Source organism: Chaetodon auriga, chromosome 19 (genome assembly GCF_051107435.1).
Source record: "Chaetodon auriga isolate fChaAug3 chromosome 19, fChaAug3.hap1, whole genome shotgun sequence".
In the NCBI taxonomy this organism is placed as follows: Eukaryota; Metazoa; Chordata; class Actinopteri; order Chaetodontiformes; family Chaetodontidae; genus Chaetodon; species Chaetodon auriga.
The window spans coordinates 22,506,423-22,532,126 of NC_135092.1; the positions used below are offsets into that span (position 1 = coordinate 22,506,423).

At 48.4% G+C, this 25,704-nt stretch overlaps 1 protein-coding gene across 3 annotated transcripts; it reads right to left on the reverse strand.

Annotated features, from left to right (window-relative positions):
- Positions 1-212: 212 nt before the first annotated feature.
- Positions 213-15,906, reverse strand: fgfr1b (fibroblast growth factor receptor 1b). Of its 3 annotated transcripts, XM_076757801.1 has the most exons (18): positions 15,837-15,906; positions 15,578-15,683; positions 10,366-10,521; positions 7,228-7,329; positions 6,959-7,131; positions 6,747-6,870; positions 6,334-6,524; positions 5,333-5,477; positions 5,051-5,241; positions 4,776-4,921; positions 3,378-3,499; positions 2,993-3,103; positions 2,719-2,909; positions 2,210-2,332; positions 2,061-2,131; positions 1,357-1,494; positions 1,173-1,278; positions 213-742 (listed from the first exon to the last, which is right to left on the reverse strand). In XM_076757801.1, the coding sequence occupies exons 3-18, from the start codon at positions 10,472-10,474 to the stop codon at positions 659-661; spliced, it is 2,127 nt and encodes a 708-aa protein (XP_076613916.1). In that variant the 5' UTR covers positions 10,475-10,521; positions 15,578-15,683; positions 15,837-15,906; the 3' UTR covers positions 213-658. The 3 variants fall into 3 exon arrangements, with proteins under 3 accessions (XP_076613916.1, XP_076613915.1, XP_076613917.1); XM_076757800.1 differs by lacking the exons at positions 15,578-15,683; positions 15,837-15,906 and adding an exon at positions 14,637-15,121; XM_076757802.1 differs by lacking the exons at positions 15,578-15,683; positions 15,837-15,906 and adding an exon at positions 12,583-12,955.
- Positions 15,907-25,704: the final 9,798 nt, after the last annotated feature.

A 25,704-nucleotide genomic window follows, 5' to 3' on the forward strand; every position in this document is an offset into this window, starting at 1 on the left:
AGGTCGTATTTAATCCATTAAATCACATGACAGCGTCTCCACCAGAGCAAAGCTTCAAACCATCTTAATACTGTTAATCAGGTGTTTGACACGTTGAGCTGCAGGAGAAGTGTGATGTGGAGCCAAAAAATAAACGAATGAACCTGAACGCACCGATGAATGAGTGACTGATGGTTTCCAGGCGCTGAAGGGAAAAAAAAAGCAAAATAAAGAGTTTCTGACACATTTACAGATTTATTTGTACATGTTGTGTATTCGTTTGTTATTAGTACAGTTTGTGTTTCTCCCTTCGTCTCCTTCATATTTCTCTTAAGACCAGTTTGGTCTCCAGAGGACAAACTATTATTTACAATATTCACACGGAGAACGTTATGGTGAACAGTTCTGAAGCACTAATGCGACGAGCAGAGCAGGAAGTGAAGGCGGCGCTCGCCGTCCTCCATCAGGGCCCAACTCTTTACAGCCTGTATGAAGAGACGCTGTGTGAGGCCTCGCTGGGAGTCCAGCTGTTCTTCACATCAGGCCGCCGCTGACAGACGCCAGTGAAGCAGCTCGTCCCAGCTCCTCCGCCCGGCCTCGTCTGGGACCGCCGCCGCCGACCGAGCAGCAGAGGAAACGGGATGAAGGTGATCCAGGAAGGGAACGGCTCCCAGGACGCCTATGTGGAGTTATGGGAATGAGGCGAGGAAGAGGAGTCGACCTCCACGTACTGGACCAGAGGGACGGCCAGGTCCAGGTACTCCTGAAGAGACAACGAAAGCAGCGAGTGAGGCCGAGGTTTGACCGCAGCAGCGACAGCACCGCACACGAGCTGAGCTGGAGCTGAAGAGCTGCAGGAGCTGCAGTGTGCGCTCTGCTGACACGTCAGCTGGGAGCAGTGGAAGCGTCAGTGGACACGTACTGGGTGGAATGGTTAGTCACTGTGAAAGACGGGCTCGTCTATGTGCAAGTGCTGAAAAAAAAGCTGAACGTTCAGTTGAAGAATCTGGAATTTCCCACTGTCTTTGAATGCTTCACGTTTTATTTCCACAGCATAAAGTGTTGAAAGTGTGAACTGATGATCATACGTCCAAAGTGAAGTGAATATTTTTAACTCTGCACTTTGTGTCCATGTGAAAAACATGAATGTTTTCATCTGTTTACTGACTGAGAGTCAAACGAAACGTCATTACCTGGTTGGCCATGAGCGAAAGCGTGCGGTCTAAATCTTCTACCAGCTGCTGGAAAGTCGGCCTGCGAGACGGGACGGCGTGCCAGCAGTCTCTCATCATCAGATACCTGAGAAAACACACCGCCGCTCAGACACCGAGCCGAAACTGAAATGATGCATGGGGGGGGGGGGGGGGGTCCACTCACAGCTCCTGAGTGCAGGCAGAGGGTTTCTCCATGCGATGACCCTCCTTTAGCAGCTTGAAGAGCTCCTCCACAGGGACCCCGGGGTAAGGAGACCCCCCGAGGGTGAAGATTTCCCACAGCAAGACCCCGAACGACCACCTGCAGCAGCAGCAGCACACGGAGGCATTAGATAGTGAAAGTGGCGTCGTTTGTCTGCTGCAGGGACGTCAGCGTCGACGTCACAGACTCATCGCACAGGCATCGATCGTTAGTGATGATCATCATTAAATCAAATTAGTTCAATTTAAAATCCTGTAAGAGGCTGCAGCACGTGGCATCACGATCCTCAGAAGAGAGTCACAGTATTTCCACTCTCATGTCCAAACAGTAAATATGAAGCTACGGCCAGCAGCCAGCTAGCTTAGCTTAGCATAAAGGCTGCAAACGGGGGGAAACAGCTAGCCTGCCTCTACAAAAACTCCCTGATGACACGTTACATCTCATTTATTTAAGCTCAGTCGCAGCGTTTCAGGCTTAATGACTTTCTTGTCTTGTGCAAAAGAGGTCGAGTGATGTCTTTACTCACCGCTGGTTATCAATTAATCCACAGCTATTTCCAATTAATTGCACATGTGAGACGATTTGTGTCACGGAGCATCTTCAGGCTTTGGACGGTTGGTCAGACAAAACAAACACACAGAAAACGTCTTTCAGGTGAGACTCACACATCACTTTGGTGCGTGTAGACGCGGTCAAACAGAGCTTCAGGCGCCATCCACTTCACCGGGAGACGACCCTGTGGGGACATTTGAGCGTCAGTCAGAACACATCGTCTTCACGCTGACAGTCAGTGCGTCGCAGCCGTCCGTCTTACGTTCGTGGTCTTCTTGTAGTAGTCGATGTGGTGGATATCTCGAGCCAGGCCGAAGTCAGCGATCTTCATCACGTTGTCCTCTGTGACCAACACGTTCCTGGCTGCCAGGTCTCTGTGAATACACTGCGACAGAGAGGAGGGACACGGTCCATAACACGTCAGTCTGTCTCAATACTGCCTGACTTCCTGTCTGTGGCTCAAAGCCCATTGGTTCCTACTGAGGACACCTCACAAAGTTTCATTTAACGAGGTCAAAGTGATTTCCTAAGAGTTGCTCGCTGTAGTTTTAACCAGCAAACAGGAGGAACTAGCACATTTGTTGGGATCTATTTTCAGCGGCGGATGAATCCACATTGACTGCGGAGCAGCAGGATGGTGTTTCTGTCAGACTGGACGTGGATCTGCAGCTCTGACACATTTCTCTGGTTCCTAAAAGCTTCTTGTTTTTTACTCTGCTTCTCACACACACACACACACACACACACACACACACACACACACACACTGACCTTCTTTGAGGCGAGGTAGGCCATTCCTCTGGCCACCTGGTAGGCTGCAGACACCAGCTCCATGAGCTCCAGCCCGCCCAGAGACACCTGCCTGGAGCCGCTCCAGTACTCCAAGCCGACGGGTCGCCGGGCTCGGAGGTACTCCCTCAGGTTCCCCTGCGAGGCGTACTCCACCACCACGTACAGAGGGCCTGACGGAGGAGGGCAGGTGGAGGTGTCACATGTGTCCGACACACACCTTCACTCACACACATGTGACGGGACGCACACTCACCGTCCTGAGTGCAGGCTCCCAGCAGGTTGATGATGTTCTTGTGTTTGCCGATCATCTTCATCATTTCCATCTCAGAGATCAGGTCGGAGAGGTCCTTCTCTGTGGCGTCGGCTGCACACAACAAGTTCAGCTTCACGTTAACACCACAAAAAGAACGTGCTGAGATCCAGATTTCACTCCAAATCAAGACCATGATGCCTTTAAAATGATAAATCAAATATATCTGGACAGTTTTAGATCTCAGGCTAGAAACTATTTACAGAAAGGTTGATGAACGGTCTTTGGAAAGAATGAGATCGATACATGCTGTTAAACATCAGCAGATAAAGCAAATCTAACAATCAGAACAGGGCAAAGATGAACGTGGAGAAACAGCAGTTCTCACCTTTGAGCATCTTCACCGCCACCTTCGTGAGGCGGCTCGGTTTGTTTCTGTCGAGCCCGACGGCCTCGGCCAGAACCACCTGCCCGAAGCAGCCTTCGCCCAGAGGCTTCCCCAGCGTCAGCCTGAGGACGACACACAGCCGGCCAATCACTGACAGTCTGCGAGGACAACACTGCGCTAGCTGTGATGCTAGCATGCTAACGATAACTGACACAAACAACAGACCTGCAGGTAAAAGAAGCTCAGAGTGAAAAGGTCTAAAAGGAAGCTGCAGCCATCAAACGACGTCTGCAGACAAACCGTCCAACAAAGGAAAACTGGACCACCTAAACGTGTCTGTCTGTGTCCCCGAAAGGCCACATCAGCCTCCTCTTCCTGGCCTGAACATGTCCGTACAGGTGACAGAGGCGGGAAATGTGACACTGCTGTCCTTGACTGAGAATCACAGAGTGGGCGTTCAGACTGGAAACGGACCGGCGCAGGAGGACTGTTGTCACCTGTGAGACCGAAATCTGCATCGCACAAGCTGTGATTTGAGGTCACTTCCTGTCAAGATTCAGGAACAACCTGAACGCCACGGTCCGGCTGTCGACCTCCTGATGGGCGTGAACGGCTTCAAGTGAGGTCAGAGAACTCTGAGCAGCGTTTTGGCGTCTGAAGAAAGTGAAATTCATCACATCTGTCTCTCCTCCTGGATCACATTTCATCAGCTGACACCTGAACCAACACAGCCACCTGCTGTTTTTAATCTGAAGCAGCGCAGCAACAACTATTTTATTCATCTGTCCAAGTCCAAGAGACATCCTGAAATGTTTTGTCCACAACTCAAAGACATTCAGTTTACTGTCCTAAAGAAAGAAGCAGAGAATCTTCACACTGAAGAAGCTGCGATCAGAGAAACTTCAGCTTCACAGAGTCAGTGGAAACGCTGGCCTGCATTCAGAGAGGCGCTGCGTCGGTTCCCGTGTGGACGAACCGCTGAAATATGATCCAGTTTACACCAAAACAAAACAAAAAGCTTTCAGTTAACAGTTAAAATACGATGTTCACGTTAGCAAACGGGAACGTTTCTGATATCAAACGCTGAGGAGGGTTTGTTTCTCCGGATGAATGTTTTTATCGTTGTGTATTTCCTGGGAGGTCGAGGACGGCCACACAAGCCGGCACAGAAACTGCTCTGTGGGTTCTGAGGATCGACTGCCCGCTGGTAGACAGACATAATTTGTCACGAGGTAACAGCAGACGACAGGATTCAATGCAGCGTTCAGTCAACAGACTCATTAAAAGCAGGACGTGACGAGAAATGAACAAGAACAACTCGCAGTTCAGATCAGAGCTACAGAACACGAGCCAATCAGCTGCTGGAGCGTCGAACCTGCGGCAAGGAGGCGGTCTCACCTGTCGCGAGACAGCTCCCACGCAGGATCGTAGGGAAGTTCGTACTCCGACACTCCCGCCAGGATGGTGGTGGCTGCGCTGGACAGACGAGACTGACGCATCAAACACATCCCAGACTGAAGGGAGGACGAGGACTCCACGGACACCTGCAGAGGGAGAGACAGCGTGAGAGGCTGCACCACGTGACCTCGTTTTGTCTGATCACCTTCTACCTGCGTTCTGTCAAACACCTGCTCAGGATTATAATGGAACCCGGAGCGTCAGGGACGTCTCACCTGTCTCCTCAGAGGGATGCTCTTGGCCAGCTTTTGGACGGCTAGCTGGCTGCTGAAGTCGCTCTTCTTCGGGGCGCAGCAGAGTCTGCAGATGACTGCCGTGGCCGTGAGGATGATGATGATGAAAAAGCCAAGGCAATAGATGAAGATCTCCAGATAGGTCTGAGAGGGCAGCGGGGAGGGGGGCAGGTCTGAGGGGAGAGACGTCAGAGCACAAACATCAGATCCTCGCCGTCACACCGCAGATCATTCCCGCAGGACCGTCTGAACGTCGCCACGTACCGTCGACCACATTGAGCCACGCGGAGTGATGAGAGACGCCGATGGAGTTTCCTGCCAGGCAGGTGTACTCCCCAGCATCGCTCAGCGTGACGTTCTTCAGAGTCAAAACCTCCATTTCTTTATCTGTCGTGTTCAAACCTGCAGACTGGAGAGAAAAGACGGGAAATAACAATGAAATGTGGAGTAAAGAAACGTCTGCAGGTGGATCTGCGACGGCTAAGTTCACTCAGGTCAGGCAGAGCTGGTTAGCTTGATGCTAAAGCTGCGACCATGTTTGGTTGCACCGCGCAGACCAGCATTACTCTGAAGTTATCCCAGCTGAGTTTTGACCACATTCCAGCTGTCAGCTTCACGCCGTTCACCTCAGTGACAGGTGGTGGCGGCGATGAGCAAAGAAGCAACAACGAGCCAACAAAGGCCAAGAAGAAGAAGACCGTGAAGGTAAAGGAGGTGACTGCAGGCAGCTGGTCGGGTTCGTCTCTCTGATTGGTGCTCCTGACTGTTTCGTTTAATAACTGAGTGAATGAGTGAGACTCTGTTTGAAAGCGGCTCTTTCATCCTTCTCGTTGTATTCATATGTGCACAGCTCCAGGCTCACAACACGTCCTCCATCACCACGAAATAACACATCCCAGGTGTGGTTTTACTGCTTCATCAGGCAGAAATGAGAGCAGCGTCGTGCAGCAGAGACCTGCTCAACCTCCACTGTGCAACAAATACACCTGACTTTAACGTCAGTGACTCACAGCAGACCTCCTGCACACACTCATCATCTCAACCATTAAAACTTCAGGAACATCTTAACAAGTAAAGACGAACGACCAATCTGACCAATCAGCTTCTGTTTTATATCAAAGTAGACTGAAAACATGTCGGTCAACAACAAAACTCAGTTAAAGAGTTAAAGACCTGCAGGTGAACTAAACATGAACTACAGGCTGCAGCTCTCAGCAGGTTCTGGGTGCACGTCTACGTTTGTCGATCGGCTCGTCCTCACACACCTTGAGGACGAGGACGTACGGGTGTCCGTCTGGTCCCTCTCTGCTGCCGTTCACCGTGATGTGTTTGAGCCACTGGATGTGAGGCTGCGGGTCGCTGAACACGCGGCACACGAACGCCACGTCGCTGCCCACGACCGCGGTCTGGTTGGCCGGCAGACCCGCCTGCAGGATCGGTCTGTGAGGGGAACGTTCTGGAAGAGAAGGTTTAAGAAGGTCAGAGGTCACCTGCAGCACATTCGCTCACCACCTGAAAGGTGAGTCCACAGGAGGCCGGTCACATCTGGGAAACACCTCCTTTTCTCTCAGAGAACATCCACCTGAGTGCGTCTCTTTTCCTCCTGAGAGTAAATCTTAAAACACATATAAGTTTCTTTCCTGACGTTCAGGTGTCTCACACAGGTGTGTTTTCTTACCGACTACATCCAGCAGGTAGGTGTGTTTGAGGCTCCCGTACTCATTCTCCACCACACAGGTGTAGTTGCCTTTATCAGACGGAACCACTGACTCCATGATCAGAGTCCACATGTGGTCCCTGATCTGAAAAATTGAGGACAGAAAGAGAAGAGCGTGAATTAAAAACGAGCGTCTGACCTCCGTCGCTCCTCCTGACGGGTCAAAAACACACCTTGAACCCTCCGATCCTTTGGTCCTTCCTGAACTCTTTGCCGTTCTTGTACCAGCGCAGGGAGGGAACGGGGTTTCCCACCGCCTGGCATCGGAACTTTACGGTCCTGCTGGCAGGGACGGCGTGGAGCTGCTTCTCCATCTTCTCTGGCATCACCCACTGAGGCGCCGACGCTAACGAGATAAACACCATGATTAAGATGGTTTGTGTTTGCACTGATTTATGTTTTCCACACAGGAGAACAGAGAGAACAAAGGTTTGAAGCTTACTCTGGAGCTTTTCGTTGCTTGTTGACAGCTCATTGGACAGTTTATTTTCCTCTGAGGATGACTCATCGTCTTCTTCGTCTTCAGAGGATTTAACTCCGTCGGCTACAAAAGAAGTCAGATGTTGAAAAGCTGAAAACGGGACAGGCGGGTCTTCAGGCTTCTTACTGCGAGCCTCCAACAGACAATGAAGCCAGTGTGTGGATTAACCTCCGACCTCTGACCCCGGCTCTGTGAAAGGGTCACTGTGAGCGAGGATTAAGCCTTCCTACTCAACAGCCGGGCAGACAGGAGCTGTCGCCACAGCTCAGTTACTACACCCAACCACTTCCGAAACTTCAGAGACCTCCTCCCTATCTGCCCGGCCATTAACAGCACACGCACGCACGCACACATAAACACACACACACACACACACACACACACACACACACACACACACACACACACACACACTGGGACTGAACGGTGAGCGCTGCAGTGAGGAGGGGGCTGAAAAACTCTTCGTTCTTGGTGTTTCCTTTGAAGCTCTTGGACTGAGAGGAAGGTGCAGCTCTCCTCCTCCTGATGTCTGAAAATGATGAAACGATGCTGAAGCTCGTTTCATCACTAAAAATTGAAAGCAGGAAGAAACTTAACCCTTAATATTAACACGCGCTGTGAAAACGTGCCGCCAACACTCATGAAAAGGTGGATTCATGGCATACAGGGCTGAAACTAACCAATCACCTGCTGATCATTTCTTTCATTAACAGATTAATCCTGTCTCCTCTATAATGTCAGAAAATCATAAAATGTCCAGAATGGTTACAGAGCATGTTAGCACTGTCGCTGAGAGCATGTTAGCATGCTAGCGTTAGCATTCGGCCGCCTTACAGAGCTGCCAGCACGGCTGCGGGCTCGTTAGTGGATCATCTGTCCGAAGATGCTCTCAGCCAGAGGAACGGACTCAGTGTTCGAGGTATTGTGTCCCCTCCGAGCTGCCATAAGTCCTGTCTTTTGACACACGTGGTCACCGTAGTGCGTCTCTATGTTCCCTCCATTATTTCATGGCTAACGGCGCCCAGTTAGACGGACCCAGGAGGCTTGATCGCAGCACTGATCAGACTGCTCGTCGGGGGAAATGCACCTTTATGAGCCGCCACGTGTAACCAGCTGATGACGAATCCTCCCTCCTGTGACAAACACAAAAACTGGACTGTGTCTCCTGAAGCTGTGGTGAAGGTGAACAGGAGAAAGCCCGGACACGAGGCCAGCCCTCTGAGCGCTGCCGTGCTGAAAACACAGATTATGACAAACGTGCAGCTTCTGTTGAACACATCAAACGGTTTATAAAAAGATCAGGGCGCCTGGTGAGACAGGGCTGGGTCTCAGGGATGCTTTTTTACAGGCAGAGTCGACTTCATGGCACTTACGGGAACATTTAACTGGTTTTACCCTCGGTCTCAGAGACAGAGAGCGAGCGAGGGGGAGGCGGTTTGATCTCAGAACGAACCTTCATTTGAGAGAATCCGACTGAGCGAGGTGGGAAATTAGAAGCAGGCTTTGTTTATGGAAGAGGCTGAGCGGAGAGGCTGAACGTGATGTGAGCAAAACAAGAGTTTACGGGCTCAGAAACAACAGTATCACATAGACGAGCGCTCAGCTGGAGTCCAGATGGCTGGAACCAAAAAGACAAACACACGCTGAAGGTATACATACATGCATGTGCACACGGACAGACAGGCAGGAAGCAGTCTGAGTGCTTTCTGAAAGGGGCTTCTTGTGTTTCTGAGCCCGAGCGGCCGTAACACAGCAGACCGAGTGCATCTGTTCCTGAGTTACTGCGTCTGGACAGGATATACAGACCGTAACCAGCAGCCCGAGAGCCAAGCCTCGGCCACACCACCAACATCACTTCAACCAGATCCACATGCCTCAGAGCCAAAAACAGCCAAACCTGGAAAAAGTCACTTTCCCATTAAAGAAATTTGCTCATTGGAAAGTTTTATAAGCTCTTTTATAATTCAGAGTCTAAAACACCACGACCACAGCGGAGACATGAAAGAGGCCTCAAACAAAGGAGACGAGGAGGAAAAGCCCCAAACAACAGATTAAAAACGGCTCACAGCAGAGTCAGACTGCGGCTTCAGCACAGACAAAACGAGCCTCTTTCACACGTTCACCACGAACAGTCTTAACGAGCTGCAGCGCGTTAAAGCTGTTAGCTTAGCTGGTAGCTTCAGAGCCGAAGTGATCAAACGACCGATCGATGAGTCCAGACTCTAATGTGAAGATTTCCTGCTTTTCTTTATCATTTAGCTGAAGATCTTTCATATATTTAACACTAAATCAGTAACTTCTGGACTACCTGGGTGTACTTGTACTTTACTGGAGTATTTCCATTTAACCACTGGTGCTACAGCTGTGTACTTTCTATTTCTCATCCTATCCAATAGTTAATCACCTTTCACATTTAGACCTTACATAAAAACACACCAACTTATCTGAAAAACATAATAATGATTTATCGACCCAGTCACTTTTGAACATTTTTCATCATCATGACACCTTTTATCACCTTTAACTCACTGATTAAAACCAAACTCAACAGAAAAATGACCATGAATCAGCGTGATGACGACCTAAAATGACAGAAACCTTAATCTGTCTCATGTCCCATCGCTCGTCATGTCGTCGGTCTTCATAAAGTCTGTGGAGGACTGAAACATACAGATCAGATCTGATCTGATCTGATCTGATCTGCTCTGATCTGATCTGATCTGATCTGCTCTGATCTGATCTGCTCTGCTCTGATCTGATCTGATCTGCTCTGATCTGCTCTGATCTGATCTGATCTGATCTGATCTGATCTGCTCTGATCTGCTCTGCTCTGATCTGATCTGCTCTGCTCTGCTCTGCTCTGATCTGATCTGCTCTGATCTGATCTGATCTGATCTGATCTGATCTGATCTGCTCTGCTCTGATCTGATCTGCTCTGATCTGATCTGATCTGATCTGATCTGCTCTGCTCTGCTGGGGTAGAAGCAGGTAAGTGTGTGAAGGTGCTTTGCTTCAGTCTCATCTCGTCTCACGTAGCCTGGACTTTAAATCTCCTCAGCTCTCCTGGACAGACCGTCAGACATCTGTGAAGTATCTTACCTGCGTCTGTGTCCTCTGAGGCCGGTCTGGACTGAGCCCGAGGAAACGGGACCAGCAGAACCAGCAGGATGCAGGGCAGCAGCAGCTGGAAGCAGCGGGGGGGAGACATCGTGTCCTAACACATCAACACGCTGAGGCTTCCAGGCTGGGAACTCACTGCAGAGAGAGACAATAAAATCAGATTCACGAGAAGACGAGACGCTCGTTATCATCACTGTTTACTGCAAATCGTGTTTACTTTATGTTACTGAACAACACCCTGCAAACAGGCCGTCAGCTCCGAGCTCCCCTCACAGGCAGCCAAACTCATCCACAGAGGACCAATTCAACGATTACTCTGATTATTGATGAAACTGATCAGCGATTTTTTAAGTCTGCTGTGACTCTTTGTGTTTCTCCTGCTCAACAAATCACTTCCAGGTTAAAACAAACAAAAAGAAATGAGAATTTTCTGCATCGTTAGAAACATTTTTCTCTGTTTCTGACATTGTATGAACTAATGATTCATTGCTCAATCAGGAAAAAAGATCTATACATTAATCAATAATGCAAACAATCATCAGTTCCTCAACCTCAAGTATCTGAGTGTCCTTGAATGCACCGTCAAGCCTCTGCTCACTTTAACAGATGATAAAACAAGTGAAGGCAACAAGCTTCCGAGTCTCTGAGTCTCTGCACCTTCACGCTGGGATGAGGTGAACGAGCAGCAGTGGCTGCTGGGAAAACAGATGGTATTAAAACAAACAGAAGCAGCTTCATCATCTGCTCCTCTCCACACTTTCACAGCTGTTTCTCAGCGTAGGTGAAGACGTGATGATGTGAACCCATAAACCTTTGACACCCACAGCCCCCCCCCCCCCCCGGCTCACCTGTGACTACTAAATACCTGTCAAGTGTCAAACAAACAGTGTAGCAGTAAATCACAGACAGACAGATGTGCTCGCTGCAGACAGACACCATTTGCTGCATGTGTCACCATGAAGGTGTGAAACTCCTCTGGTAAACACATTAGCTCTGTATGGGAGCTGAGGAGGGACAAACACAGCCAGACCAACACTGGACACAAGAAGCAGCTCTGACAGAAGTTAGCTTCAGCCGGGTAAAGACACGAACACTGAGGACATCGACAGCAGGAGGACACTCATCATCTATGAGTCTCATTAACAAATGGACAGCGGCTGGCCGCCGTCACCGAGCCCTCAGCTCGTTCTCTTCGGGTCTGATGGCCGGGACACGACAGAGGACGAGCGCCGCCGCCCTCGTGGCTCCTAACACACCGAGGCGTCTCATTACCGCGTCTGTCCTTCAGCTTCATGCTGCAGACGAGCATAAGAGCAGAGCGCGTGCTGTGGTTCAGGGTGGTGTCCCCGAGGATGGTGAGCATGACAGCAGAGCGCGCGAGGTTGATCAAGACACACACACACACACACACACACACACACTTTTACACACTGACTCAAATGTAAAGATCTCATCAAAGACACTCTGGAGGATCCGGCGTCCTCCCTCCCTCCTGCACATCCAGCTAACACACACATCCAGCTAACACACACATCCAGCTAACACACACATCCAGCTAACACACACATCCAGCTAACACACTGCCAGCGGGCAGATTCAGATACACGCTGCAGCAAAATGGACGCTGCAGGACTTCAGAGACAGACTCAAAGCAGATTTCAGCTCATCACAGGTATAACAGAGCTGCTGTATGTGTCACATGTTAAAAGACAAGAAATGTCAACCTGCAGAGACGTGCAGGAGGTCATTTACAAAGAGTTTCTCTGCTCACTACACATCTCAGTCTGTGGCTGCAGCTAGTTTCATTAGAAATGAATCTGCCGTTTGTGTCCTTGATTAATCGGCTGTTCATCTGGTCTGTAAAAGGCCAGAAGAGTCAAAAATGCTCAGTGGGCCTTCTGTAAATCAGGGCTGGCCCTCCTCTCAGTCCAGAAGGAGGTGCTCATGCACCTGAAACTGTTCTCGACTTCTCAGCAGTTCAGTCAAGACAACAGTTGGCCAGCGTTAGCTAACAGCTAACAGCTAACCATGAGCTAACACAAAGTAAGAGACAAAAGTTTTATCACCATTACAGATCAATAATCTGTCACCCACACAGATCAATGCAGTCAGTGGACATCTGCACACGGCCTCCTGATGTGGACGATCTGTGGGAAGAGGAGAGAAGACAGGTGTGTCCTGGAGACACTAACGCACCTTATGAAGATCTGCCTGGAATGAGTCACATCTCCTCCAGAGGTGGTTTAAACCGTCAGTTTTCAGAAGGTCTTGAACGCCTCATGGATGCATTTACGCTTGATATCAACCTGATGCATGAACCAGTGTCTGTACACGGGCTCTTACTACACTGATCCCATCCTGAAAACACTTGAGAAGTCATCAGTCCTCTCTACGCTCTCTCTCCCCCTCAGCTTTCAGTAACGAGCCTCTGTCACTTTCCTCCACCCTCTGTGCTGAAGCCTTCACCTACACACCAGATTCTGCAGCAGGCTGGCAGCTCTGAATACTTGTCATACTAACACACCAACTGCTGATCCACCGCCCGTCCACCCGAGCTGGAAAACAACACACAGCACAGACGGAGCCAAACAGGAGGAGGCCGTGCTGATCTGGAGGCAGAAGGGGGTTTATTTAAAGGAACATGGAGGACAAAGAAGAAGGAGTCACGGGGGAAAGTGAAGGGGTGACGGAGGAGAAGTCCGGCCTGATGCGAATAAGAATTAATGAATGTTAGACGCAGAGGACGGGTCACAGGTTTGGAGGCGTGAGCACGGCAGGACGCCACGCTTTGGGACCGCTGAGTGGAAAAGTGAGTCAGACTCCTCGTGCCCACGCCACATATTTCAGCCTGACATCACGAACGGAGACCATTTAACGGCCCGCAGACAGATTACCATCAGATCACCGTAACCAAGCGCCGTGAACGCCTCATTACCCACAGAGCTGCTGGGAAAAGACGGCGCGGCGTAAATGAAGCACACACTGAGCCAGAAATACTCAACTTACGAGCAAATACTGCATCTACGTCACCTGAAGGGTACTGACGGTGATGGAAGAAGTATTCTGATCATTTAGTTAGAAAAAGAAGCAACAGTACACTGTAAACACAGTAAAAGTACTGCATTCAAAAAGTAAAAGTACAAAGTCAGTATAAGCAAAATACACTTGAAGTGACACCCTAAAATACTGGATTACTGTCACTGATGTGTGAGCAGCTTTTTGCTGATGCAGATGGTCGAGGCGGAGAATTCAATTATACTTCAAGTCTTTTAAATACTGCCTGTTCATTTGTACCATGATTCAAACATGATGCCTTGATCAAAGCTTTTGTGGGAGAAAGCTTCAGATAAAAAGTGACCACTCTAATAAATGTAGTGGTATAAAGTAGCATAAGTACAAATACCTCAAATTTGCAGTATTGACACTTTTCCCACTGCTGGTGAGTACTGACTGTACAAACAGCTTTTTTACACAAACATGTGATCAGCTCGTACAGTTTCATCTACAGACAAAAATTCCCACGACAGTACATAAAAAAGTAGTAGTAGTAGCTCCACCCTGACAAACTACAAAGTACTACAAATGTAATGGAGTACAAGATAAAATACACAAGACACTTTCTCCTTGTGTACCTTTTACTTTTGACACTTAAAGTGCAGTTTTGGTAATAAAACCCCTGAAGTACTTCAACAGTGTGTACTTTTCTCCAAAACAACACTCTCAATGCAGGACTTATACTTGTAATGGAGTATTTTTATAGTGTTTGTGGATACTTTTACCTAAGAAAACACCGCTCTGAGCAGGTTATTGTTCCAGTCACTGGTCACTAGTTACTGCTAACTAGCTAAAACAGTAGCATGCTAATAAAGTTGAAATAATAAACAAAATACTTTGTAAAAGTACATGTAACGCTCACACGAGACGTTTTACTGCGTTTTAAACTTTATTTTTGGTACATTTTGGAAACACTAAGTGTGTACTTTTACCCAAAAAACGCTTCCAACTGTTTCTTGTAATGAAGTATTTCTACGTGATTTTTTCTGTTACTTAGCTTAACTTTAGCTAACTTAGCTACTTCTGAAAACTCCTTCTACTGGAAAAAACAAACAAACTGTCCATAAACAGACAGCTTTAATACACGTTAGTACTGCACAGAAAACACACACACGCTGGAGAAAAGCAGCTCAGGAATATAAAGTTTGAAGAGCAGAGAAGGTGAGTTTTGAGGTAAATCAGTGTCGCAACGTTACCTGCAGCCGAGCGTCCACCGTTAGCTGCTGTATCCGGGGGACGTTCGTTAGCTTGACCGCGTTAGCCGCCGGATTGATCCGGACTGAAAACACACTCAACACAACTTTTCTGCGTGGAATTCAGAAACCAGACGAAGCTCCGGACGAAACCAGACGAGTCGCTTTCATATTAATGTTTTCTTAAAGACTCGCAAACGCGTGTGTCGCCTGAACGCATCCCAGCCAGCGGAGCGCGGAGCCCGGCGGTGTTACTCCAAACGAGCCCTTCGCTCCTGGACGGAGAAACGTGGGAAAGGAGCAGCTCATTGACGCTTTGTGTGGACACACACACACACACACACACACACACACACACACACACACACACACGGAGGAGGAGGAGAAACGCCTCCGAGGGGAGTCTCCTCCTGCTCACTGCCCCCCGCCTCCGCCCCGCTCCATTAACACCCCTGAGCCCGATTCATTGACTCCAGTCACCGAGTGTTGCAATCCGGCTTCGGGCCCGGACCTCCTCCAGGAGCCCTGCGGGGTGCGTGCGCGTGTGTGTCTGTGTGTAGGTTTGTGTGCGTGCGTGCGTGTGCGCGCACCTCTTTGTCTTGCAGGAGCAGGAAGGGAAAAGATTTCCTCTCCTTTAAATTCCTGCAGTCCAAAGTCTGAAGAGCTTAACTATTGACTTGTTTTCATTTGGTCACTGGTTTGGTTAGAGATTAAGAAGTACTCACATCCTGTACTTAAGTAAAAGTACTAATACCACTCTGTAAAAACCACTGAGGAGGAGTAATACCTACTGTGACGACCAGATGTAGCTGTTATGTCACTACTAATAAGAGCCAGAAACTGTGTTTATACACCTGAAGAAATGTTAAGATGCTTCAGCGCTGCGCTGTTAGAGAGAATGAAGTGTTGCAATTCAGTACAATTTTGAGGTACTTGTACTTTACCTGAGTATTTCAGTTATATACCACTTTATTCTTCTGCTCCCTCAGAGGGAATCATGGTACTTTCTACTTCAGGGCGTCTGGGCGACAGCTTTAGCTCCGTGTTACTCTGCAGGTTCACATTTCACAAACACAACACACACATACTTCAGGAAAAGTACTAATACCACTGAAATCGTTTAAAAAAATGGAAAATAGTCAAATACAGCAAAAGTAGCTGAAAGTTGTACTTCAGTAAAAGCACAGAAGAGAAATCAGTGACCTGAAAACCAGGCAGGAGGAACGACGGGAGAAAGTTTCTGAACGTCTCTGTCTCACTTTCCTGTGATCGTAATCAGCTGTTTAGACGAACCCTGGTTACATCACCACCCAGCACACACACACACACACACACACACACACACACACACACACACACACAGATGGACTGCATTGTGAATTCATGGGCAGATTGGCATAATGTGTGTTTGAGAGTGTCAGGCTGTGGACAAAGGATGGGAGTGTTTCTGTCTGGGTGTGCTGTGAGCTGAGGGCCCACACAGAGGACGTTTTGTCTGATTCTTTGGACCAAACGGACGCTTCTGCATCGCTGCGCTCTCCGTTAGCTCCGTGCTGATGTTCAGTACGTTTACAAAGACTGCAGCTTCACAACATCTGACACTCACACAAACATGACGCGAGTCAGACTCAGAGAGGCAAATCTGAACAATTCGACTTCACCAGGAGCAGCAGAGGGATGTAAGGAAGTACATTTACTCAAGTACTGGGTTAAAGTACACGTTTGAGATACTTCACTTGAGTATTTACACCTGATGCTGCTTTATTCTTGTGCTCCACAACATCTCAGAAGCAGAAGTTTTACTCCATTACATTCATCTGTCAGCTTTAGTTACTCTTCAGATTCCCTCCTGTCCAGTGAAAAGCTCGTATCTCCAGATGTGTTGATGTTGAATGTTTGTGCTGAACTGAAGGATGAAGAGTTCCTTCATGTCTTCTTCAGCTCAATAAACTCTTTAAAAAGCCTCTTGGATCAGCTGAAAATCATCGTCAAAAAGCTGAAAACAGCCTGTTTTTCTGAGCTCGTCAGACTTTTTGGAGATACGTGGTTCTCACAGGACGGCCACATCTACAGCAGTAAAATGAATGAACACATGAATGCAGCAGGAACATGAATCCACAGACAGCAGAGGGAAACACTCTGACAGGAACACTTTACTCATACAGGAGTACTTTCACTTTAAGTACTTTGAGTACAGTAAAGGGTCTGAATACTTCTTCTGCTGCTGTCCAAGAACCTTTGGAGTTAAACAGGAACTTTACCTGAGGTTCAACCAGAGCCAGCAGCTAAATGTAGTTCCTGTGCCATCACTCCAGTAGCCATAGCAGTACTTGTACTACTCTGAGGGCAGTACAAGTACTTTCTGATGGTTCAGTAACTACCACGGTGGAGTTGCTGAGTGTTTCTGATTGGTCAAACAGAGAATTGCAGCTTGTGTACAGCTTCGTTCAAGAGAAGGAGGACTTCAGTATCAGTCAGCAGATCATCTCCAGCTGAAGCTTCATCCACCCAAACATCAGAGCGGCTCCACGCGGAGTCTATAAATGTAAACTGATGACAGTTCAACTATTACACCAAACTGAATGTTTGACCATGTGTGCAAGAGAAACGCTTGTTTCAGGATCAAGACTGAAGTCATGGAAAAGCTGAAGCATTGATGAGGAGTGAGTACATGTTTCTGCTAACGCGCCCGCTGGACGCTGATGTTTCTCCTGAAGGTGGAGGTTTTGGCCTGATGGTGGTGCTAGATGAAAGGTCAGAGGGTCAATCTGGTCGTTAGCCGATGAGACAGACTCGCTCAGACCGTCGAGCCGATCAGTTTGTAGTTTTTGGGTCTGCTGTCAGTCAGCTGGACCTGAAGCTCATCAGTGAAAACGTTCGTCAGCGGTTCGTCCGTCTGCGGTGGGCTTTGGAACAATGCCGCAGATGAAAATATTCTGTTGTTTAGAGAAGAAGAGAGAGTTTGGGAAGCCGTGGATTACATCAGTATCACAGGGATTTAAAGCTAAATCAATATTTTCACTGGACCTGTCGTTAATGCTCGAGGACGTTATTAAAACACTCTGCGGTGAAACTCTGGAGGATAAAAATGTGCCTCTGTCCACAAGCCCGAGGATGTGGGTTTGATTCCTGTTGAATGTGGCTTATAAAGCATCGCTGTGTGTGTGTGTGTGTGTGTGTGTGTGTGTGTGTGTTTTATTCTCATGGTTACAGTAGTTTGCAGTTTTAGAGGTCTTGCTGTCATTTTCTGCACCTGTTATAGATGAAATACAACGCAGGAAGAGACAGAAACCACTGTTCAACTTCTGACTGCTCGTTAATGAAGAACGTCTCCATCTGGGACGACGGAGGCACAAGACAACAGCTGATGTGCACAAAGATCCAGAGATATAAAGTGTTTCTGCTCAGTCTCTGACTTCAGGTGGATGAATTCGTCCTTTTCACACTGATGGAGCCAAAACTCAGAAAGTACAGCAGTACTATCAGCTTCATGCAGTAAAAGTACAGCAGTACTATCAGCTTCATGCAGTAAAAGTACAGCAGTACTATCAGCTTCATGCAGTAAAAGTACAGCAGTACTATCAGCTTCATGCAGTAAAAGTACAGCAGTACTATCAGCTTCATGCAGTAAAAGTACAGTCTGTGCAGTAAAACGTCTCCTGTATCTTTCTTCTGTGCAGTCACACCTTAGATGACATCTTATGAACTGTTGTGGTTTAACACGTTTAAAGTCTCGTTAGAAAACCAGAATTTAACCTTTGTTCATGTTATGTAAAGAAGCACAACATGAAGAGAGACATCGTCCTTTGAGCTCCACATTTTGTCTGAATTATGGAGCAAATGTCCTCTGAGACAGGAGGGAATGCTCTTTGCACCACAGTGTACAAACTGCCTCTGTGTGGTTCACGTACCTCACATGTAACATTGAGGGACTGCAGCTCCAGGCTGAGCAGCTCATGTATATATAGAGCTGTGAGACGGAGCGAGCACAGAAAGTACACACAGTAAACTACAATTTCAGCATATTGTTCTGTGGGCAGCTGTGAATGCTGGTATTGTCTGCTTATCGGTGTGTGTGTGTGTGTGTGTGTGTGTGAGCTCAGCACACTGCGACTGAAGAAAACATAAGAGACAAAACAAATGAAGAAAACATCTTCACCGATTCAACATGTGCAGTTTTTAGAAAGAAGACATGAGGAAACACAAGCGAGCACAGGACGGAGGACAATGGAAACTGTTTCTGGGGGACACTAAAACGTGACGGACACAGCTGCACAGGCTGGCTGCTGTTTTGGTTTGTGTCTCAGTAACTTACTGAAGTCTTTCTGTCAGTTTTCCAGTTTCTTAAGTTAAGAAGTTGAAGAGATGGAAATGCTGCTGTCAGAGGTTACAGGACGTGTATCTGAAAGTCCAGTTCGTGGGTCCAGTAAGACCTCAGCCGCCTCCCAGTCCACTGACGTCCACAGTGAGACAGGAGGGGATGATCTGAACTGTCTGACGGTCACCTGGTGGAACGTCTCAGACTTTAAGTCTTTGGGTGGAGGTGTTTCTTCTTCTTCACCAGCGTGTGGTGGAGACGCTCTTCACGACGCTAACCAACATGGACGTCCTTCTCCAATCACCGAGCCGAGCGTCCCAGCTAGCTTGTTAGCCCGTCTCTCGGCACACGGCAGCGTCGCAGACAGCGCTGGCCTCCACGGACTGGAAGAACATCTGCAGGAGGTGGAGCTGGTTCTGGTTCTTCCTGTGGACCTTCTGCCTTCCCAGTCCATTAAGAACCAGTCATACAGATGCACTGAGGGGTTCAGAGTGAACCACCTCGACATCCGTCCCCTGGATGGATTGAGGCGTCAGAGGAGCTTCAGTCCTGCAAAGTCCACGATCAGCTCCTTTGTCTTGTTCAGTCTGCACCACCCAACAACGTCCTCCACCTGTGCATCCTCCTCCTGCTTACTGGCTGATTATCTACTGACTGATGTCAGTTTCCTCAGCTTCTACCTGTGCACAGCGTACACTGGATGAGTGTGAGGCTCTGATCCGTCCTCCAGCCGTCTCCCAGCTGAGGACAGTCATACTCTGTCATTATTTTGGACATTCCCTGTGAGAGCATTGAGCAGATGTCTCTGTGAGTCGGTGAACCACAGCAGCAGCCCCAGCCCCAGCCCAGCGCTAACTACTGACCCTGCTAAACCACACGGTCAGACCAGTCTGGACCCACCCAGACCTGGAGCCAGAGCCAAACCCCAGACTCTGGACAGAGCAGAGCAGAGCAGAGCAGAGCCAGGAGGTGCCAGAGCAAGAAAAAGCACATTCCAAGTCACCAAACTCGGCCTCAAGACTTTTCCTGACTTTTACAGGCAAACCAATGAGGATTATTTTATAGCACTTTGAAAGAGAGGTTACAGAAGGCTTTACAGGAAGGAGAGAAGAGGAGGAAACCAGGAAAACAAGGACAAACCAAGCTCACAACCCACCGAGTCAGAGCGATAAATCAAGACAAAGACAAAGAAAACAAATGAGTTTCAAGACGCAAACATGAAGAAGCTCCATCAGCTGCAGCTTCCTGAAGACCTGAAGCTCCGCCCAGAGGTCAGAGGACCACAGCGCCTCAGACACAAAGACCGGCCAGTCCCACCTGAGCAGTCTGCCGGTCCAGAACGATCCAGAACGATCCAGAACCACAGGAAGGACTGACATGAAGTCTGGCACAGACGTTCATGTTCCCCATCCTGGTCACTTCGGTCGTCGTCTGACTTTCCTTCTAGCTCCACCATGAGCTTGACATTTGTGGTTTCAAGTGAAATACCTCAACGAGCCAGAAAAACCTCGTCAGACCTCGGGTCCTGGATCCACAGCGATCCTGGTTGTAGGGCAAAAACCACAACGTGCACTGAAACCTGAAGTCATGGAAAACAGTAAAATCACTGTTTAACCGATGTTTGGAGGACAGATATGGACGTGTTGGTGTTCAATCCTTCTTTTTGAATTTCTTTTTTTACATTAAGTACATTTTATGAAGACATTTCACAGTGTCTGTTTGAAATGTTCCTTAAGGACGAACTGAAGCACAGATTTCTCATGGAGCTCAGAGTTTAGGCTGGAAGTGGATTTAACATTTAGGTCAAGTGGACCAGCTGAAGCTGAGTCTTTATACAGAGCAGCGTCTGAGCCAATGAAAAGAGTTTGTGTTGGATCTGCTCCTGATCCCGTTTATCTCTCTGCCTCAGTCACTCTCAGAAAGTCCGTCGTGTTTGGGGTTTTTCCAGGTCCACTTCAGCTGTGGAAAGCCCAGAAACCATTTATGCAAATTGGAGTTGAAGTGACCTCGAAGGCTGAGCCACATCTGAGCCGCCCCGAGCAGCTCCCATCCCTCACGTCCTGCCTGTATCTTTGTCACTGTTGCGTGCTGCTAAACATCCTGAAGCCTCTCTGAGGTTCGGCAAAGAAAGAGTGTAATTTAGTGGAGATGTTCGGCCCCTGTGAGCTGCGCTCTAATGACAGAGTCTGGGCTCAGGGCTGGGCAATATGATAATGCACTGTAATGCTGCATGTGTGTATTTACAGAGCTGCTTTAAATCAAGTGAAGAGTTTTCTACCCTTCAGTGTGATAACGTCCTGTGTGGTCTTTTTCTGCAAACGCCTGTAATCCACTCTGAAACGTGCACACACGCACGCACACACACACACACACACACACACACACACACACACACACACACACACACACACGGTTGTGTGTGCGGTTCCTTCGAGGAGTTTGGATGAGCGCATCCCCTGAGGTCATCGAGGCTGCAGGGAGATTGTTGTGGAGCTGGTTGGAGGTTTGGTGGTTCCTGGGTGGGACAAAGACTCCATCTAAACGTTTCCATCCCGAATGCTTCTGTCACAGCCTGAGCTGGACGACACACACACATCTTTGACTTACTGTGGGTGCAAGTACACAAGTGTTATCAGCTTCGTGTGCTTAAAGCAGTGAAAGCACTGGTCGTGTCATGTGACTCTATTAGATTGTTAAAGCAGCATGTTACTGCTGGAGCTGCTGCAGGTGGAGCTGCTTTAAATACTTCATGTACTGTGAGCGAGTTTAGGCCTGAGCTTCCAAACTTTAGCTCTTTTCTCTTTTCCTGAGACAATTTGACCTTTTTGGGCCACGAACTGTTATTTAAATGAAAATCTCTGAGCAGCTTAGAGGGGAAATGTCTGTTTGGTGGAGCAGCTGATCACTCAGATACATGAGAAATGACAAGAGGCCACAGCTTCTCAGTGTGTGCGTGAGCACTTGATTACTTTCCACCACTGCTGCCAGCAGCTAACGAGGCCCTATCAGCACATCATCTCTGAGCGCTGACTGATCTTCACCCGTAACGCAGCTGCTGAGTGGACGATAACCCCGACAGTCGCTTTAAACGCACTGATGTGGACTAATTCCTGGAGGTTCAGGTCGTTCAGAGACATTTTGCAGCAGTAGGCAGAAAGTGTGTGAAGTCAGTGTCAGTGCAGATCTTCAGAAGTCACACACACACACACACACACACACACACACACACACACACACACACACACACACACACACACACGCAGCCTCCTCCCTCCATAAAAGAAAACGAGAGAGTTTGAGACAGAAACACCACAGACTCAGGAATGTGGAGTTTACATGGGCAGCTTTATTTGGCCTGAAGAAAATGTTTCCTCATTGAGCTCAGAAAGCCACATCCCACACACACACACACACACACACACACACAGCCATATGCATCCACACCCACCCACATAAAGAATATAGCTGTAAAAACACCCACACACAAAGTAAATGTCCAAAACAAAGTCCCATCTGTTATTAACATTTAATATTTTCTTCTTCGTTGGTTGTTCACCGCAGCACAGTGCAGCCAGCTTTCTGCTGAGCATCTGCAGGTATTCAGTCAAGCAAACTAAACAGAACTCATCAGTTTCAGCTGCAGAAAAGCTGCCTCACATGAAGGCAGGCTGACTGGATTTATGATGGTGGATATATGACACTGTCACCGCAAATCACGCTACTGTCAGCCCGTGATGAGGTGACGGCGAGGCCTGGCCGGCGGAGGCGATGCTGATAAATGACCAAGCTGCACATTAGCTGGTGTGAAATAAATTGCGAGCATGCAGCGTGCAAAGAGGCGCAGCAGTGACACAGTATCACTGCATCATACATGTGGAGCTCCAGAAAAATCCTACATTTCCCATAATGCAACGAATTCCCACAGCTGTCAAACTCCATCTTACCACTTTCTCCAGACCATCGGCATCACTGACAGCATCCCAGACAGCCGCTCATCAGGAGATCCAGATCACAGAGGTCATTATCACCTGGTAGCTGAAGTGCAGGTGAGATCAAGCCAGTCAGTAAGCTGCAGGTTGTACGATGCAGCTTCAATAAAGTGAGTTGGTGCTTTAGTTCCCTCACATACAACAAAAATGAAAAGACATGAAGAGAAATGTACTCGACACATTCAGGCTTCCCAGAGGATGAACCACTTCCTTTTCAGACACTCTATGAACTTTCCTCACCGCCACTCGTGGACCTCAGCAGTGTCTGTGGCAGCCTTCGCTCTGCGGAGCCTCTAGTGGCAGCTAGCAGGCTTCAAGGAGGTGGATTCTCTTCCAATAATAACATTAACTGCTCGTATTAATAAAGCAGACAGCATTAGGGACGATGGTTCCAGTGATGTCAGTGGAACAGATGTGACCATTTGTTCATATGAGCTCATATCTGAGTAGGCTGCTGTCATTACAGCACCAGGACAGACATGAGGACGGAGGGTAGAGTTACACAGCTGACATTAGTGTCACTTTAGCTTGTTTTTGGGTCAATTAGCGCTTACAGAGTGGGAGAGATGACAGATGAGCTCATGGTCTGCTTGAAGGCCTGGACGGGGACATATTTCCCACGCAGGACCATAGCAACGTGTCCTAATGTTTTGCTTCGTGATAACATCTGTCTGAGGAAGCGTTTGGTGTCCAGCTGCTGCCACTCCAGTCCTCTCACACTGTCCTCTATATGATAACACTGAATCAACGCTGGCGTTCCACAGGGATCAATACTCGGAACACTTTTGATCTGTGTGTACATGTTTGGTCACATCTTCAAAGAAGACGACATAACTTATACATTTTATTAAACAAATCTTTCTTGTGAAACTAAAGAACTCCTTCTCAGACGTCCATTACTGGACCTGTAAAAACAAACAGCCATGTCCATGTTTCATGGTCCATATTTCCGTTTTCATTCAACGCTGTGAGCCATAAATCAATTCCATCCACGTCCACTGTGAAGTTAGTCAGGTAAGTGAAAAACGTTCATTCATTTGGTTTTTTTGCTGTCGTAGTCACGTTGCGGTGTGCTTGTGGCCGCTCTTCCTCCTTCCTGTGCTAATGCAGGCTTCCTGTATTTAGCAAGTGTCCTCTTTGCAACTTCTCCTGACGCCAAACTTAATAACTTCACAGCAAGTCTGGAACAAAACTGCAGACGAGCTGGCAACCAACACATAAAGACCATTTCCACCGACTGGCACAGATTCAGCGTCTGACAGTCAGGACGGAGCATAAACCTGACGACAGTAAATACAACAGACAGCACACTGAACCACCGGTCCGTAAACACTCTGCCGGTAAACAAACATGGACGCCAACCAGCAGCTTGAACTGTTTACATGCAGCCACATTTGTGTTGAAAAAGCCAAAAGGAAGAAGTTTGGTCGTGTAGGACTGTAGAGTCGGCAGAGGGAAGACCGAAGCTAACTTCAGATTCGACTCTTTACAGACTGATCCAGTCTGGAACAGACCCGGTCCAGCCTGGTCCCCTCAGCCTGAGATACAGTCCTGAACCTTTAGCCAAAGGTTTGTTGGCATTTTTGATCCAGTGCGTATTTTTCTGGTTTGAAGCTTCCTACAGAAAGACCCTCTACGACAGCCCTCTGCAAACACCACGTCTGAAAGCAAACTGTGTTTCTGACCAAACTGTAATGAGCAGACTCAGCCTGTAAGGTGTGCAGAGGCCGCTTCAACATAAACACCTCCAGCCCACAGGCATGCATCTTCATCCTTCTTTTGAGCCGAGGAGCCGGTATATTCTGTCCAAACACCGAGTGAAGCAACGCAGTTTGTGCCCGTCGGGCTCAGAAATACGCCCACCAGTTTCCTCTAACACACAGTGAGTAAAGCACGGGGGAGTGGTGTGTTTGGCAGCTGTCAGGATGGTTTATACCAGCCAGGCCACCACACAGCTGATGTTGGTTAAATGAGAAACCGCGACATGATGGAGATCCAAGCTGCAAAATGTGACATCAGTGGAGATTTTGGACGAGGCAGCGCTGATGAGCAAAAACCTGCCGCTGATATTTGAACGTAAAGAGTGACAGCGGGCTGGAAACCGTGTCTTCAGAGCCAGCACGACGTCTGAGGGCCTCCACGCAAACCTGCTGGGACGGATTCTTTTTGGCCTCTTGTTTGTTGCAGAAATAAGCGTGAACTCAGCAGTTTGCAGTCGTGTCTGAAGGTGATAATATCTCAGTTTGTGTGACCTGAAGTCGATGAACGCAGCTTTGAAGACAGGAACTCTACGAGCGCTCCTGACGTGACACAGCTTCAGATGACCGGCGCTGCTGGGCGGCTGTGGTTTCCAGATGTGAATCGAACTATGATTGGACCAGTTGTCTCTCAACCTCAAACCACCAATCAAGACCCTCCACCCACAGCCTCATTTCCCCACGTAAACACACCACCACACTGTGCTGGAACGCTGGGCTGAAGGACAACAGACTGAGCCGGGCGGAGGGAACGCAGCTCCATCAGGCTCCTCCAGCTTGTTGATCTCCGGGTCTTTTTTTGGGGGCACCACCTGTTTACAGCTGTGGTTTATTTATGTACACATACATTCTGGCTGGAGTGTAAACACAGGAACACGTAGACTGCAGCCAAATCAGCGTATGTAAGAGCTGCAAACACGCTGGAGGGCTGGGGTCAGGGTCCGGATCTGGAGGTTTGGCCTGAAGCCCGTCGTGGTGTTTTCAATCAACACCACAGAGAAAAGTGC

Excerpts from the sequence above, each read along its gene's own strand:
- fgfr1b (XM_076757801.1), bottom strand. The coding sequence starts at position 10,474 with ATGTCTCCCCCCCGCTGCTTCCAGCTGCTGCTGCCCTGCATCCTGCTG. Across the intron at positions 3,104-3,377 it reads GGCGGTGAAGATGCTCAAAG|CCGACGCCACAGAGAAGGAC; the intron begins GTGAGAACTGCT and ends TGTTGTGTGCAG. Across the intron at positions 743-1,172 it reads TTTCGCTCATGGCCAACCAG|GAGTACCTGGACCTGGCCGT; the intron begins GTAATGACGTTT and ends TTGTCTCTTCAG.